Genomic DNA, 15,924 nt, shown 5'->3' with positions numbered 1-15,924 from the left:
CTACTTCCAGGACAACAGAAGGAGAAGCTAATGGAGGAGTAGGGGATTTTTAAGAAGGCTTTCCCCTTCTCCTCCACTTTCTCCTTTCCCCTGAAAGTCCAGATGCACCTGCATTTCAGGAGCAAGCCTCACTGAGCACAGTGGGAGTTAGTTCCAAGTAGACACACATATGCTTGTGCTGGGAAAGGGCAGCGGAGAACACAAAGAGGGAAACTAGTCCCTATTTTAACCCAGAGGACCTCATTGACCACAATGGGAGTTACTTCTGACGAGACAGTAATGGGTTTGTTGTGGGAAAGAGGGTAAAACCAGCCTGCATTTTAATGCACAAGCTGTGAAGGAGTTATGTCCTAAGGCAATGGACTGAAGCCTTCGTGCTTAATCGTATTTATGGGCTTAAAAGTGTGCCATTTCAATTGAGGGGGAATCTCTGTAAGTTCTGATGCAGGCATTCAAAGGCAAGCCTCATTCAGCACAATGGGAGTTACTTCTGAGGAGACACTAATGGGTTTGTTGTGGGAAACAGAGTAGTAAAGACAAAGACAGAATCCAGCCCCCACTGTAACCCGCAGGATAGCTATAAGGGAGCTGCCAAGTACTTTCGCCCTAAGACAATTCATTGGAGCCTCGCTTTGTGGCTTAAACGCATTTAAGCAATTGTGCTTTAATGTGTGCCATTTCAATTGAGGAGGAATCTTGGCCTCATCCACAGCAATGGGAGTTACTTCTGAGGAGACCCTACTGGGTTAGTTCTGGGAAAGAGACTGAAACCAGCCCCCATTTTAACACACAGGATTTCTGTTTGGAAGCTGTGAAGGAGTTACGCCCTAAGGCAATGGACCAAAGCCTCGAGATCGTGCTTAATTGCATTTAAGGAATTGAGGGCTTTGATATGTGCCATGTCAATTGAGGGGCTTCTCTGTTATTTCTGTGGTCATTGAGAGGACAAGCGTCATTCAGCACAATGGGAGAAAACACCCCTTGACTGGGCTCATGGGCTATGTTCTAATGCTTATTTTCAATGATGTTTTTAGGGATGGCAAAGAATTCCGCCACGGATCTCGGGGAGGCCGAATGCCAGTGCATTCGGCCCCCCAAAATCTGTGGTGGAATGGCCTGCCACCCCCTGCCCCCCCCCCGTGGATCCCCCCCAGGACGAGACTTACCTGGGGCAAATCTTCCAGGCGGCGGTGGTACATTTGCGTACACGTTTTTTTGGTTTTTTTCCCCCAGAGCCCTCCGTGGCCAGAAATCCGGCTGCGGACAGCTCTGGCCTGGCTGGGCCTGGCTGGCTGCTCTGCGGAGCTGCTGCGGAGCACAGCCAGCCAAGGAAGATTCCGGGGGGGAGGAATGGCGCGCCTCCCCCCCCGTCCAGGATTCTGGGGGGAGGGACGGAACGCCTCCCCCCCCACCATAAACATAATCCGCGAAAGGTAAGTGATTTTTGTACATCCCTAGATGTTTTAAAAGTTGGTCCCCTGGCATCCTGCTCCAAAACGGCAATGAAACTTCTGGAAAACAGGGAGGGAAAGAGTTGGGTCACTGAGGTCAGAGCGACACACCTGCAAAGGCTGGTCTACACACTTCATGGGCAGGGCTAAGACAGCGAACCCAGTGCAGTTGTGGAAACAGGTCAGTAATGGAGCTGCCATAACCTGGAAAAGTCGGACTATAACCAGTCTCAGTCTCACACGACACTAACCTGGAGCTCTGTTTTCTCTAATTCCAGACCTGCGAGGACTCTGGAGGGGCTATGATGAGGTGGCGACGAGGAAAAATCCTGATCCTTTGTGCTCTGCTGCTCAGCGCTGTCCTTGGCCTTGTGCTACTCATTGTCTTCACCACTGCTTCACATGGCCTCGGTACCAGAACGTTCCTCCTCTCTAACTTACTTTCTGCTTCTCCATCTGAAGGATTGTCCCTTATCACTTGTTCTCTCCCTTTCAAACACAGGCAACCAGCCATGCAGATGCTTCCTGGGACCAAAGATGTGTTTCAGTTATTTTTTAAATACTGCAGGCAGCTCCAAATAAATAGAAAAGCAGACAATGCTTTAGGGCAACCTTCCTGAACCTGGTGCCCTCCAGATGTGTTGCAGTACAACTTCCATAATCCCCCAACCAGCATGGCCATTAGGCATGCCAGCTGGGCATGACAGGGATTGTAATCCAACACATCTAGAGGATGTGAGGTTCCAGAGGGATGTTTTAGAGCCTAGCTTTCAAACTGATGTCTTTTTTCACCATTGGGTGGCTGGGGCTGAAATACACTCCCCAAAGATCGCGAGGCGGGGGAGTAATTTATCCAGGATGTCAGGTGGGCTGGCTGTTTACCTTATTTAACCTTGCAATGTGGGTGAGATTTTCCATTTTTTCTTGCTTTTTGAACTTAAAAAAAAGCCCTGCACCACTCACAGCAGTGTGAGGCTCTCCTACCAGCTGTGCTTCCTGGAGTGGCTTGGGAGCAACACCACCTCACACCGCGTCACGTCACTCCCAATGCATCCCGAAAAGTGCCGCCGGTGGGAAGCTGTGAAGAGAGCCTTGTGCTGTTGTGTGACCAGAAGACAGCTTAAAAAAAATAAAATCAAGAAAAAAATGGAAAACGTTACCTTTTCCACTTTACCTTGGCCACTTCATAAGGTAAAGTGCAAATTTTGGCAATATGTCTCTCCCTATCCCCCAAGAAATCAGTAGAAAATCAGCCCCAGTTTGTGCAGCAGGAACAGAGTATTTTACAGGGGCAACAGTTGCCCAAGCTTCCGTACATCTTGGTTTTTCTTATGGCCAGTTATAATCATCTAAAGGCAACCAACACTCTACAACAAAACCAAGGTTTGTACCACATCTGATCAGTATTCTTATGTTTTCCCAGAAACCTGCAGTACTACAACATGCCTTCTGCTTCTGGCGAGATTGTTGAAGGCCCATAATGATACCGTAGATCCTTGTGAGGATTTCTTCAGTTACACTTGTGGCAACTGGGAAGCAAACCACACACGGGGGATGAACATGCCATTGGTGAATGTCTTTGATATACTCTTGGAAGAAAACCAGCTGATCATGAAGCGGCTCTTAGGTAGGGAGAAGAGACAGGTCGTTATTGCTATGGCCAGAATTCTCTGCATATTATTACTGACAACTATAAAGACAAAACACTTGAGTAAGATTATTATCTGTCATCAAGACATCATCTGTTAGTAGAATAGATATACACCAACTAGCACCAATAAGGTCCACACCTTCATAAGAAGGTCTGCCTACATCTAGAGTTACAAGAACCACAACCTGTAACAGAACCATTTCGAGCCTAATTCAGGTGTTAATTTTTGATGTGGCAACATCCCCACTATGTAACCTTTCCCTTTCATTTTGATGTGGTGAACCTTTCTTCTGAGTGTACCCTAATGTAGGGGAGAGACGGTTTTTAGTATAAACTAAGCCTAAGCACATTGACTGCATTTGCACTTACTCATTCCTTTTTATCCTGGCTTATTCATCCTACTCCCACCCCTACCCTTGCAATATAACGTATAAATTATATTGTAAGTTCCTTGATTTAGGGCAGGGGTGGGGACCTTAATTCCAGCGGGGGGCAGGATGACTCCCTCACCCCCACCCCCACCTACAGCCTGTCTTTCAGTCCCCAGCTGATGCACTGGGTAGATCATCTTCCTGGTGTGTTGGGCGGGACCCAGCTTTGCTGCATGCGGGGCTTCTCTCGGGGGCGGGAGGATTCACACACAGTGAAGCTGGACCACCTGACACACCAGGAGGATCACTGGGGAAGGCCTGCCTGCAGAGACATTGACTCAACTGGTGTGCTTGGGTGAATGGTCCACTGAGTACATTGGCCAACGCTTGAAGCCCTTTACAATTTCCAGAAGCCTTTTCCGTGTTAATTGTATTATTTCTTGTGATTGTTTCAACCGGTTTTATTGTGTGAGCTGCCCTTAGAATGTTTTATAGGGCAGCATATAACCATTATAAATTAACTAATTCAGAGCCCCCACCCTGATAACCCAATTAACACGCCCAATTTTGTCTCAGCTCCCTTCCTCCTCTGCCCTTCTCTTCAAGCCCCATTTCCCACCTATCCTTCCTTCTTTTTTCTTAGAACATTGCCTTCTCTGCAACCTTACTTTAACAACCCTGCCTCTCGGCTTCCTGTCCATTCCTTAGCTTGCCTACATGGTGGGACCTCTTCCCAGTCCTTGGCAATCCCCTATGCGAATGTTTTTTTTTCCCCCTAAACCTTCACATCAGCGTACACAATCAATGTAGAAGCTTTGCCCCGTGAGTGTAATACAATATCAATTCATAATAACTAAAATTATCAGGATGGCCTTTAATTTTCAATGTGTCTCTCTGACTTGACTAATACTAGAGTCGGGCCATGTTGAGCTACATTCCAAAGAAAGGTTCACCATACAAAAATGATTAAGATCAAAAATTAATGTGAGCATCAAGCCTTTGTTTCTGCTTTCATACTGGAGGGCATAATGCCCTGTCTCTGTTTCTTAGTCATGCATATCTCTAGAATGTGTCCTGATCCAATAAGGGAGACTTGCGTAAACTGATGCTCACCCGTTATCGAACTGGATGGATGGATGTGGCTAATATGGAGATCTCTGTCTGGGGCCACAAGTGGCGCACCACAGCACGTGACAAGGCTTGGATCAGGGCCTTAATCTAATGTCAGTGTCACCTCGGAGGCAGATTTCCAGCACTGCTGTTTCACTAGTCATTTTATCTTTTTACCATCTCCAAATTAATTTGCTCCTGTTATGCGGACAGTTTCGTAACCTCCCAACTTTGTGTGTGTGACGCCTGCCTTCTCTTCCTCAGAGGAACCACAGCTTGGGGTTAACAGCTCAGCAAAGGAGAAAGCCACACGGTTTTACACCTCTTGCATGAATACAGAACAGATTGAAGCTCAAGGTGCTCAGCCTTTGAGGGAGCTCATAAATGAGGTGATCACTGCACAGAAATGTGTGTGTGTGGCCCCTGCTCATTCTAGGCCCATTCTCTTCATATCAGGAGTAGAATAAAATAACAAGTAAGTGTGATCATTTCATCCACAGCGAAGGGCACTGAATCTCAGACTACTACTGGTCATTGTATGTTTGGTAGGTGATTATTTGGTAGGTCATTCCTCATGGACAGGTGTTCATAAAACATCAAGGCTCCATACATCATGCCCTACCCTAACTTTCTCGCTATATTTCCTATTATATCTATTAAGGCTAATGCACGTTTCTGCATTTCCTAATCCTTACACGTGTTCCTTGTTGCCCTTATCTCTCCCCATACCCCCTCTCTGGCCTTTGATGTCTCCCTCACTACTGACATTTAAATTGTAAGAGGCAGGGACTTGTCATTTTGGCTTATGATAATCTGTAGAGTGCCATGCATATTGATGGTGCTACATTAATGATAATCATAATCATTTTTTCTATAACATATAAAGGGTCCATGACTTTCATGTCTATCAAACATAGATTCCTGCTGTCCCCCCACCTCCAACACAGGAGGATGTTGTTGGAACAAAACTGAAAGATTTTAACTTAAAGGCTGTACGCCTGCACTCTAATACATTCGAATTCAGTAGACAAGGAAAAGGTTAAGCACTGCTGCTTCTCTTGCCACTTCAAGGTCAGGGAGAGAGTGTCTTGGGTGGGTGAAGTGTTCTTTCTCTACTTTTTGAAGAGAAGACAGGAGACCACTTGTCATCTATAGCTCCTACCTGAAAGCACTCAAATGTATCATGAATTACAGCTCATCTCGGACAATAAAACTTCCCTCTCACAGGCCGTACGTGGTAGGCCTGTACTTGCCAACAGACAGCTCCCCAACCTAAACTAGCTATTCACAAGGAACAACAGGCGAAATAACAAGGATACAAACACAGGGACCAGACCCTGCAACAAATCCAGTTGCCAGCTCTGGCACAGGATCTAATAATGTCACCCACAATATCAGGGGTTCATTTGCTTGCTCATCTTCCAATGTGATATATGCCATCCTCTGTCAGCAGTGCCTTTCAGCATTCTACATAGGGCAAATAGGCCAGTTTCTACAGAAAAGAGGAATAAATGGGCACAAATCTTACTTCAGAACTGGCAGTATTCAAAAACCAGTGGGAAAACTCTTTTCAGATATCTCTTTTCAAGATTTTCTCAAACATATGTTAATTGCTAGATGACTGCAGCATTAAGTGATGACTTGACAGTCCAAGACAATGATTGGGGATGCACATTACATTCAACAAGATGGAAATGTGCAGGCTTGTAGTGTTAACGGGGTTAATTGGTTGACTTGCATATGAATGTACATTGCAATGCGTCTTCATTCAGTCTATGCCTGCAGTTCCTGAACTGCAAGGGGATCCACCTGTGAAAATAGTTTTCATATGTAAATCTTCCTTGCTGGCTCAGAGAAATAGATCCATAGAGGCAGACTATAGGGAGAAGTACAAAGTAGTCCCTTCTTCCATGATATCAGTGCAGTGATGGTGACAATAATCCTACAATAGCATTCTATACGTTCAAAGTACTTCACGTTAGAGCTGAGCTAGAGTTTTTGCTAACATATCTGTCCACTGTGAAAACTTTGGGAATTTTGGAGGGTGCTCAAAAGTGGGTGAAAATGTTTGCAAGGATGTCCATATTGCCAATGCAACCTGGCTAATGTTCTTTGCCTCGATAGCACAGTGCTATTGCGAAGGTAATGGGGATATTCCTTCCACTACCCCCTCCACCAGTTTAGAGGACTGAGGGCAAAGCAGCACAGCCTAGCTTGCCTCAGCTATGGAGATGTTCCTTCCCCTTCCCACACTAATATAGACTGAGGGGAAAGCATTGGCCTCAATGACATTATCAAATCTGATTGGCTATGTGACAGTGTGATGTCATTGCATTCATTACTTGATCCCTGACTGGCTGAGCTCACTCAGGAAAGAGCCTGGGATGATGACACAAAGCAGTGACGGGGCGGGGGGGGGCGGGGGGGGGGGCGAAATGAGCTGCAAGTGTTTCCCAAGAGTGCAAAAAAGCTACTGTTAAAGGAGGCATTTGGAGAATGTTTCAACACCCCCACCCCACCCCAGAAAGCTCTCCTTCAGCTTTGAAAATATCCATGGGCAAAAAGTCAGTCCAGCCCTACTTTACATATTTCATGTTTTCTTAGTAATGGCCTATCTTAGCAGGTTTCTTGTAAGAATTACTGAGATAACATAAGTGAACTACTTCAAACACTCGGCAGCATCCCATATATTCTATAATTCAGTCTGATAATAACTCCATAACGTACAGATCACTATTACTGTCCCCATGCTACAGATGGGGATTGAGGTAGTGGCTTTTCTAAGGCTTGTCTAAGGACCAAGCCAGAAGCCCAGCCATTTTTTAAAGAATTAATAACAGGATTAAGGGGGATTTAGATTGGAAAAGTAGTACACAGCACAGGGAGGTTGAAAGGAGGGTTCATAGCTCAGTGGCAGAGCACATGCCTGGCAGGCAGAAGGTCCCAGGTTCAAGCCCTGACTTCTCCACGTAGGGCTGGGAAAGAATCCTGCCTGAAATGCTGCCAGTCAGTGTCAACAGTACTGGGCTAGATGGACCAATAGCCTGATTGGTATAAGGCAATGTGTTCTTTCTGTGTTCCTAACCCTTTCCTCCCCTGCTGCAAGCTTGACAAAAATCCCCTCCCCCTGTGCTTCAGTTACTCTAGAAGATGGGGGGAAAACCCCACTGGCTCATGGCTCCATAGGAAGCTTTTCTTCTAGGGCTAATAGCAGAGTCGGAAGGGGATATTCATCAGGATTGTAATGGAGAAGGAAAAGATTAGTAGAACCTCCTATTATTATTATTATTATTATTATTATTAAACAACTGATGGGCTTCCTGATGATACTTTAGTGTCAAGTGTGGTTCATGGCTGAAGCAAGATTTGAAATGAGCACTTCCCAGTTCGGAACTCAGACTCACAGCTGCGCCACTACGCTTCTTCTCAGTGGTCATGGGTCAGGTCTCTCTGGTTTTGTCTTTGCTCAGGTTGGCGGCTGGAACATCACAGGCCCCTGGAAAGAGACAGATTTTAACCAGACTCTTCAGATACTCATGGAAAGATACAACACTTTCCCTTTCTTCAAAGCCTACGTGGGACCCAGCTCTGCTGATCCAAGCACCAATATTATCCAGGTAGTAAGTCAAGAGGCAAGCGGGGTCATGACAAATGCCAAACGGCCGTCTAGCTGAGCTAAAAAAGCTTTATTTTCACATGCATAACATATATAGATATAAGGAGCTACCGTATAAAGAGTCAGACCAAGGGGCCATCCAGTCCAGAACTGTCTACCTGTCAGTGCTTGCCCATATGCAGCCAACCACATGGAGTGCTGAAAGTACAAGTTATGGAATAATGGGGACCAGAATGGAAATGTTACTAGCAAAAGTTTTTGGCCTGGGAGCAAGTTGCAGAGTGGGTCCTCTCAGGAGTCAAGCAGCCCATCCAGCCATGCCCCTATGCCGGATGTGCTGAGCTCCAATTCAGGTGGGCAATTTACTTCAAGCAGAGCCCTCCTGTGCCTCATGTTTACTTGGTTTTTGTTTTGATTGATGGTTGATTTTAAAAATGTGTGCCTCCCTTAATAGCCCAGACAGACACTCAAAGCAGCTTATGTCAAATAACCATCAATGTAATTTAAAAAACAACATGAGCATCCAAGCTGCTAACCCTATCCCCAAAATAGGTTCAGTACCTTGGATAGCTACTTTAGAGTACTGGCTGGTTCTGACTAAAACCTGGAATGGATGCGCAGCCCCGCCGAAATTGGAGCCGCCAGTCTCCACTGGAGCTGATACTTTAGCCACAATAGCAAGTGGTGTCTGCAGTGGTTGATGCATACAGCCAAAGCCCCAGATTTCTTGCAACCAGCCCCAAATTTTTGAACTGGGTGCCTTATGCCTGCAGGCCCTGCTACGCTCCCCAAATCATCTGTGGGGCAGCTGTGGAGCAAAGAAACAGCAGCAAGCCCCTGGAGGGCTCTGGAGTTGAACTTGGGCCCCATCTACATGAGCCATTTACTCTGGGGCCACTGCAATTCAAGGTCCTTTGGGATACATGATGTAGTCACCACTTAGTAGCCTAACCATAGTTTTCACCCAGAAAATGCAGATTTCCAAAGATACGTTTTGCTGCTATGTTTTTGGTTTGCTGCGGGTTTGCTCTGCTGTGGTTGTGAGCTGTCTGTCCCTCCCCCGAACCGACTTTGCATTTTGTGGTGGACGTGTGGTAGGTGTGCCTAGTACTTGTGTCACTCTGTGACGCCCTTTCACTCATCCCCGTTCCTCCGTGGCTGCACAGTTACAGAGGCACGGGGAAGCATGCTCGTTTCTTCAGCCACACTTTCGCACACCTTCGCAGCTTTGTACCTTCACAACAGCTGTTTTGGAGTCAATGGCCAAGGGCTGGGGGTCTTGGGGGAGCAGAAGGTTCAGGACCAACTTCGCTCCACCCACCATTTTGGAATGATGGGTAGGCACATACCTCTCAAGGGCACACACCTTGGTGAACTATTGCGAGAGTCTCGGGCTGGAGCACTGCCAAACACGGAACAGACAGACACCAAAGAACCCTTAAAATACAAAACAGCCATTAAAACCCAAAGTGTTGCACCCCCTCCCTCACATGCCTGTGCAGCTGCACATTTAAATATAATGGTAAAAAAGGGGTAGTGCGACTGCCACAGTTTACTTCGCTTCAACGGCTATGTGTCAGGGCACAGCGGATTTTCCCGTTGGCAAAGTCTGCAGTGAAATGCACATGTACCGCAGCAGAAGCTAATTCGCAGCTGCAATGCTGCTGCACAGTTATGATGGAGTGAAGGTTGGAAGCAGTGCCATTTAGATGGCCCCTAAGTTTCCAGAGGCAAAAGAGAGCATGGAAGGGCTGGAGGTGGGAAACTGAAAACAGGACAGGGAGGGAGGGAGCTGCGCAAAACTGCAGTGAGGGATGAGAAGCAGAGAAAAGGAGACAAGCTCAGTTATGAGGTGGGGCGGAAGGGATGGGACAGGACAGGAAGTGCAGAAGACACTTTTTTTTTCAAAAGGGGTGAAAATGGAGATGTAAGAAGGGGGCTTGCCCTCTGTGCCCTTGAAGGACCCCTGGTTCCCTGTGTTGTGCTTTCTTCTGTCACTGTCTTCTTGATTGCTGGTTGGTTGTTTATGAAATGCACCTGACCTGCATATGAATATTTCAGAGCCAAAGCCTCCTCTGCATGTTCAACAAAACTGGAAAAGAATCCCATGTTCCTAATCCCTCCTCTCCTGAGCACTTTGCTGCTTTTGCTGAGTTTTCTTTGTTTTTCAGCTCTAGTGATCTCTACTACCCCTCCACCCTTGACATAACAATTCCCAATTTTATTTCATTCAGGGTGCGTCCTTTGCAAGATAGATACTAAATTAAAGTCTGTGGTCTGTGTCATGTAGGAGGGAAGCTGCTATTTTTTTTAAAAAATAAATAAATTCCCCTTTTCCTTAGCAGCAGTGAGATCAGAGATGTATTTTCTGCCTCTGCCTTTAACTGGAATATGAACCCACAGCTCTTGATTTGTCTTTGCAGAATTTCTTGTGACTACTGGGAAGGATGGTGGGGGAAAGAGAGCGAGAGATGCACAATCCTATGCATGCTTACTCAGATGTAAGTCTCATGGTGTTCAATGAGACTTACTCCCCAGTAAGTACACTTAGGGTTGCAGCCAGAGGCAGCATTGTAAGGTGAACAACAAGCCAAGCAGATGCTCTTACCCCAAAGAACCAGGCAGACTGGGAGGAGTGAACGGGGCGGCAGCTATCTGCTGCCCAGGCATGGTAGCATTCATACGGTTTACTATGGACTGCAAAGATCCTTTTTTGCAGGAGCTTATGGATGTTTATTGAAGATGGAATGTAAGATGGGGGGGTCCAGCATGTACAGAGTGGTCAATAAAAGGTGCAGTGACCTTTTAGAGCTGTCAAAGAGCAGAAGGCAAACTAGAGCATAAGGAGAGATAGTGGCTGCCAAGCATTGTTACAAGACACTCAAAGGCCATCACTGAATGCATTTATTTAGATCACATTTTGCAGTAAGTGATGTAATACACATGACAGTCTGAAGCAGCCTTCCTCCAACCTGTGTCCTCCAGATGTTTTGGACTACAACTCCCAGCATCCTGGACTATTTCCTATACTGGCTGGGACTGATGGGAGATGTAGTCCAAAACATTTGCCAGGTTGGGGAAGGCTGGCTTAAGAGTGCCCCTCCCCAGTAAAAAGGTAAAGGTAAAGGTGTCCCCAACCAGTTGTGTCCAACTCTAGGGTGCGGTGCTCATCCCCGTTTCTAAGCCGAAGAGCCAGCGCTGTCCGAAGACGCTTCCGTGGTCATGTGGCCGGCATGACTGAACACTGAGGTGCACGGAACGCTGTCACCTTTCCCGCCGAGGCGGTACCTATTTATCTACTTGCAATTTCTTGCTTTCGAACTGCTAGGTTGGCAGGAGCTGGGACTGAAGACGGGAGCTCACTCCGTCACGCGGCACTCGGGTCTCGAACTGCTGACCTGCCGACCTTCCAGTCTGCAGTTCAGCGTCTTAACCACTAAGCCACTGCGGCCCCTCCCCAGTGCAAGACCATTAAGTCCAAAGTAAAAAATTACCTAACTACAGAACCTAGTTCATTATTTTAGTGGTGTAAAAGATGTTACTTGGTGTTTGAAACTGCAAAAGTGGTAGATTGTTTTTTTCACTGAAAGTTTGCCTAAATTTGCATATATATATATATATATATATATGTGCAAATTAGCATATGCAAATGCTATGCAAATTTGTGCCTTGTGGGACTTTTTAGCACCCAGCAACACCCTGACAATAGCCCATCCTTCTGCAGGCATTCAGTTCCATAGAGTTTAATGAACACAATAGTCTCCCCTGTTTGCTGCAACTTTAGCACCATTCATTCCACCTCCCAGCTACTGGGTTTTTTTGTTATCCCATCTCTAATGCCACTGGTATTTAATTCACCATGCCTTCCTTTCTCAGATTGACCATCCAGAGTTTGAGCTGCCTCTAGAAACTCACTTCAGCAAAGCAGTCAATTATCCCCAGGTAAGCTACGAAGTTGAAGTAAAAGTTGAAGTAAAAGTCGTACAAGTACCTGTGGATAGGAGAGGGGGCTGTGATCTGTGAAGTGCCTGAAGGCTTTATACTTTGGTCTGATGGAACAAATGGCCCAGAACAAGTTCAAACAGGGACTCTGTTTGATAGCAAGGTTTTGTTTTACAGGTCCTACGTTCATACTACTCGTACCTCTTGAAGCTAGGAGAGCTGATGGGAGGGCGTGCAGAGGTTACTTCCACTTACATTTCCTTGGCATTCTCCTTTATCTCCAACCTCCAGAAGGCAGTTACCCCCTTGGAGAAGCGACAGGAAAAAAGGATGTTATTTTATCGCACCACCATCGGGCAGCTGCAGGTCTGTATATATCTCCAGAAACATAACTGTTGGGAGTAACAAACATATACAACTCATCCTGGAGATCTGGTGAAACCGGCCATTTTAGTGTCTAGAGGCCTTGCAAGTCTTCCTGACTTGAAATAGTGCCATTGTTTTTGTTAAAGAATGATCTATATTGAAATGCACTAAATGATTTCTGAAACATCTGATAGTGACCGGGTTTGCACGACATGCCGGGTTTGGACGACATGCCAACCCTCTTGGGGGTTGTTGTGTCATCAAGCCCGGTGTGCATGGGTTATCTTATTCATCCATGGCCATCACAAAAAACATTTTCGTTCCAATTTTTAAATCTAGATTTCCCCATAAAGTCAATTGAGCATGAGAGAATGGATCAAACTGTAATTGATGTGATATTACATGCCACATCTCTCTAACAGTAGGAATTGTGGGAGGGGGGTTGTCTATTCTAATATGCCAAGAACCTAGTGCCACCCACTTGGAAAGAGGATCCAAACAGAAGGATTCCAGAACCGACGAAGGTGGAAAATCCAATTGGAGTAGAAAACACCAAAATTTAGTACAGGTCAACAAGTAGGCCCGATGGTATAAGGTGAGGTCCTGAAAACCAAACCCACCTTCTTTAATTGGAAGTTCACAGTGGAGAGGAACCCCCCCCCCCCCAATTTACAAAGCAGAGCATTAAGTTTTTTGAAAGTATTTGCCAGGAATAAGTAGAGAAATCTCATGTATACTATAAACAATTTGAGGTATGATAGTCATCTTTAGTGTGTTAACTTTACCCCACAAACTCAACTTTAATGATTCCTATCTATCTGTTTCTCATACATCCTCATTAATCACCTTGTTCAAGTTTAGTTTAATCAACTGGGATGTATCTCTGGGAATAAGTATTCCCAGATAGGTAATAAAATCAGGGCACCATCGAAACTGCCTATTAACCAACACACTAGGAGATGTGTTATCTCCAATCGGCATCAATTCAGACTTTAACCAATTAATTGAATAACCAGTCAAATCACCAAACGTATTAATCAATTTCATCAAAGCTGGAATAGATGACTGGAGATTTGAAATAAACAATAAAAGGATCATGAGCATAAAGAATAATTTTAAATTCTAAACCAGCATGCACAAAACTGTGAATACTACTATTCCATCTAATCGCACACACCACGGGTTCCAAACATAAATGAAATATCAATGGGGAAAGCGGACATCCTTGTCTAGTGCTTTGCCCAAGCAGGAAAAAAGACGAAACCCATCCATTAGTCATAAATCTAGCTCTTGGGGTTGAATATAAAATTTTAACCCATTTCAAAAATTCTACCAGAAAACCAAAATTACTCAATGTAGCAAGCATAAATTTCCCATCAATTTTGTCAAAGACCTTTTCAGCATCCAAAGAGACAATGGCTGCCTGGTCAGTTCTTTCTGAATTTAAAGCTGTCAGATCAACAGCTAATCTCAAATTATCAGCCCCTGTCTGTTTTTAATGAATCCCACCTGGTCAGTGTTGTAATAGCTTGTTGCAGCCTGTCAGCTAAAATTGCCGTTAGCATTTTACTATCAATGTTTATTAATGAAATAGGTTGATAATTAGCACAACAAGTAAGGTCCTTGCCAGGTTTAGGAATAACTGGAACGTTAGCATCATTTAGTGATGAGGAAAGAGAACCCGATTCAAATATATACGTATTTATAAAGACAATAAAGCTTTGGAGCTAAAATACTAGAAAATGTTGTATACCACTCAAGTGGGAACCCATCCAGACCAGGGGATTTCCCACTGTTCATATTCGTAATTGCTTTCATAATCTCTTCCAGCCTCAGTGGGGCCATAAGGTGTGCCTTTGTGAGGAATCTGAGCAAAACAGCATCCATATCTTGCTCCAATATCTCACTACCCTTACTATACAAATCTGTATAAAACCTTCAAAATTGTAAATTTATATCTATGGGAGAAGCATGTATCGTATTATTCCCATCTTTAATGGCAGAAATTACGTTTTGATGCTTGTGATGTTTAAGATGGTGTGCCAAGGTTTTACCAGAATGTTCCCCATTTTCCCAATATGCCCGTTGCAAACAGGTTAATGCAAATTCTGCCTGCTGTGAGAGAATGCTATTCAGCTCATATTTCACATTCTGCAACTCCTGGTACAATTGCGCTGTTGGGGAAATGGCGAACTGGGTTATATGAGATTTCAACATATTATTTAAAAACACTTGTGTTTTTCTAAGTTTTTTCTTATAGGAGGCATAGGCAATGATTCAGCCCCTTATAAAAACTTTACTGGCCTCCCATTCAATGGCACAAGAACCCACAGTACCGTAACTGATATTAAAGCACTCAGACAATTCAGGTGAAATCTGAGACTTAAACATCTCATTCAAAAGGGAAACACTGAGATGCCAGAAACCTAGGCCTGGGCAAATCTGAAAACTGTAATTCCAAACATACTGGGGCATGATCTGACACCGCCAATGTACAATCTTGCAAGACTTTGTTCGCTGCAGCAAAGAAGTAGAGGCCAAGAAATAATCTAGTCGAAAACAATTATGATGTACTGGTGAAATAAAAGTATACTCTCTATTACCTGGGTGTAAGGTCTCCAAACATCAATCAGACCAAGTTCAGCCATATAAGCCTGAAGCGTAAGTGTCACTGCCATTTGGATCTTAAGGACAGGCATACTCCTATCCAGCAAGGGTTCTAAGACCTCACTGAAGTCCCCACCCACAATCAGATAATCATAAGCCATATCAACCAATTTACCAAAGCAAAGCATTCGTGAAACATGGTAGGAGAATCCATATTAGGCCCATATACATTAATCATAGCAATCACTTTGTCCATATATTTCCCAACCAAGATCAGAAAGCAACCATCAGAATCAATAACCACCTGTTGCAATGAAAAAGAAAATCATTTAGGGCGCGCAATGCTATGCATGTTTAGACAGAGAAAAGGCCTACAACTCCCAGCATGCCCCAGCCAGCCATAAGATTGTACCCTTATGGATTAATTAAAATCGCAACCCCTTTAGACCATGTCAAAGTGTCTGTTACATGAACCTCACCAACCCAGTCCTTTCTCAACAAGTGATAATCTTCTGCCATCAGGTGGGTTTCTTGTAGAAACGCCACATTACCCTTAAGCTCTTTCAGCTTAGAAAGCACTCTTTTCTGCTTGTTTAGATTTTGCAGCCCCTTGAAATTCCATGAAGTCACATGAAGCATTGAAGAGAAGAAAACATATTATTTGCCCCTCCACATGAGCAGATCATACCAATTTTACAGAGGTTACCTGTATTTAAATAACAAAACATATAAATCCTTAATACAATATATATTGGTCTGCAGATGTTAAAAAAAAAAAAAGCAAGCTAAATTTTATCCCACCCAAATAAT

General features: G+C 44.7%; 1 protein-coding gene across 4 annotated transcripts in view; it reads left to right on the top strand.

Annotated features, from left to right (window-relative positions):
• KEL (Kell metallo-endopeptidase (Kell blood group)) overlaps positions 1-15,924 on the top strand; it is a 61,973-nt gene that overhangs the window by 11,835 nt on the left and 34,214 nt on the right. For 3 of the 4 annotated variants that reach the window (XM_084835100.1, XM_084835099.1, XM_084835101.1), the window contains exons 3-8: positions 1,730-1,862; positions 2,875-3,078; positions 4,848-4,972; positions 8,054-8,200; positions 12,076-12,141; positions 12,319-12,507. In XM_084835100.1, the coding sequence (XP_084691226.1) occupies positions 1,754-1,862; positions 2,875-3,078; positions 4,848-4,972; positions 8,054-8,200; positions 12,076-12,141; positions 12,319-12,507 (840 nt within the window). In that variant the 5' untranslated portion in view covers positions 1,730-1,753. The remainder of the gene's footprint in view (positions 1-1,729; positions 1,863-2,874; positions 3,079-4,847; positions 4,973-8,053; positions 8,201-12,075; positions 12,142-12,318; positions 12,508-15,924) is intronic. The other variant, XM_084835103.1, reaches the window with a different exon arrangement.

The sequence above is a fragment of the Heloderma suspectum genome, chromosome 2 (genome assembly GCF_057233095.1).
Source record: "Heloderma suspectum isolate Gila_16-S chromosome 2, 16-S_ref, whole genome shotgun sequence".
NCBI classification, from domain to species: domain Eukaryota; kingdom Metazoa; phylum Chordata; class Lepidosauria; order Squamata; family Helodermatidae; genus Heloderma; species Heloderma suspectum.
Note: the sequence above shows the minus strand (reverse complement) of the source record. Positions and strands in the feature narration are given on the sequence as shown.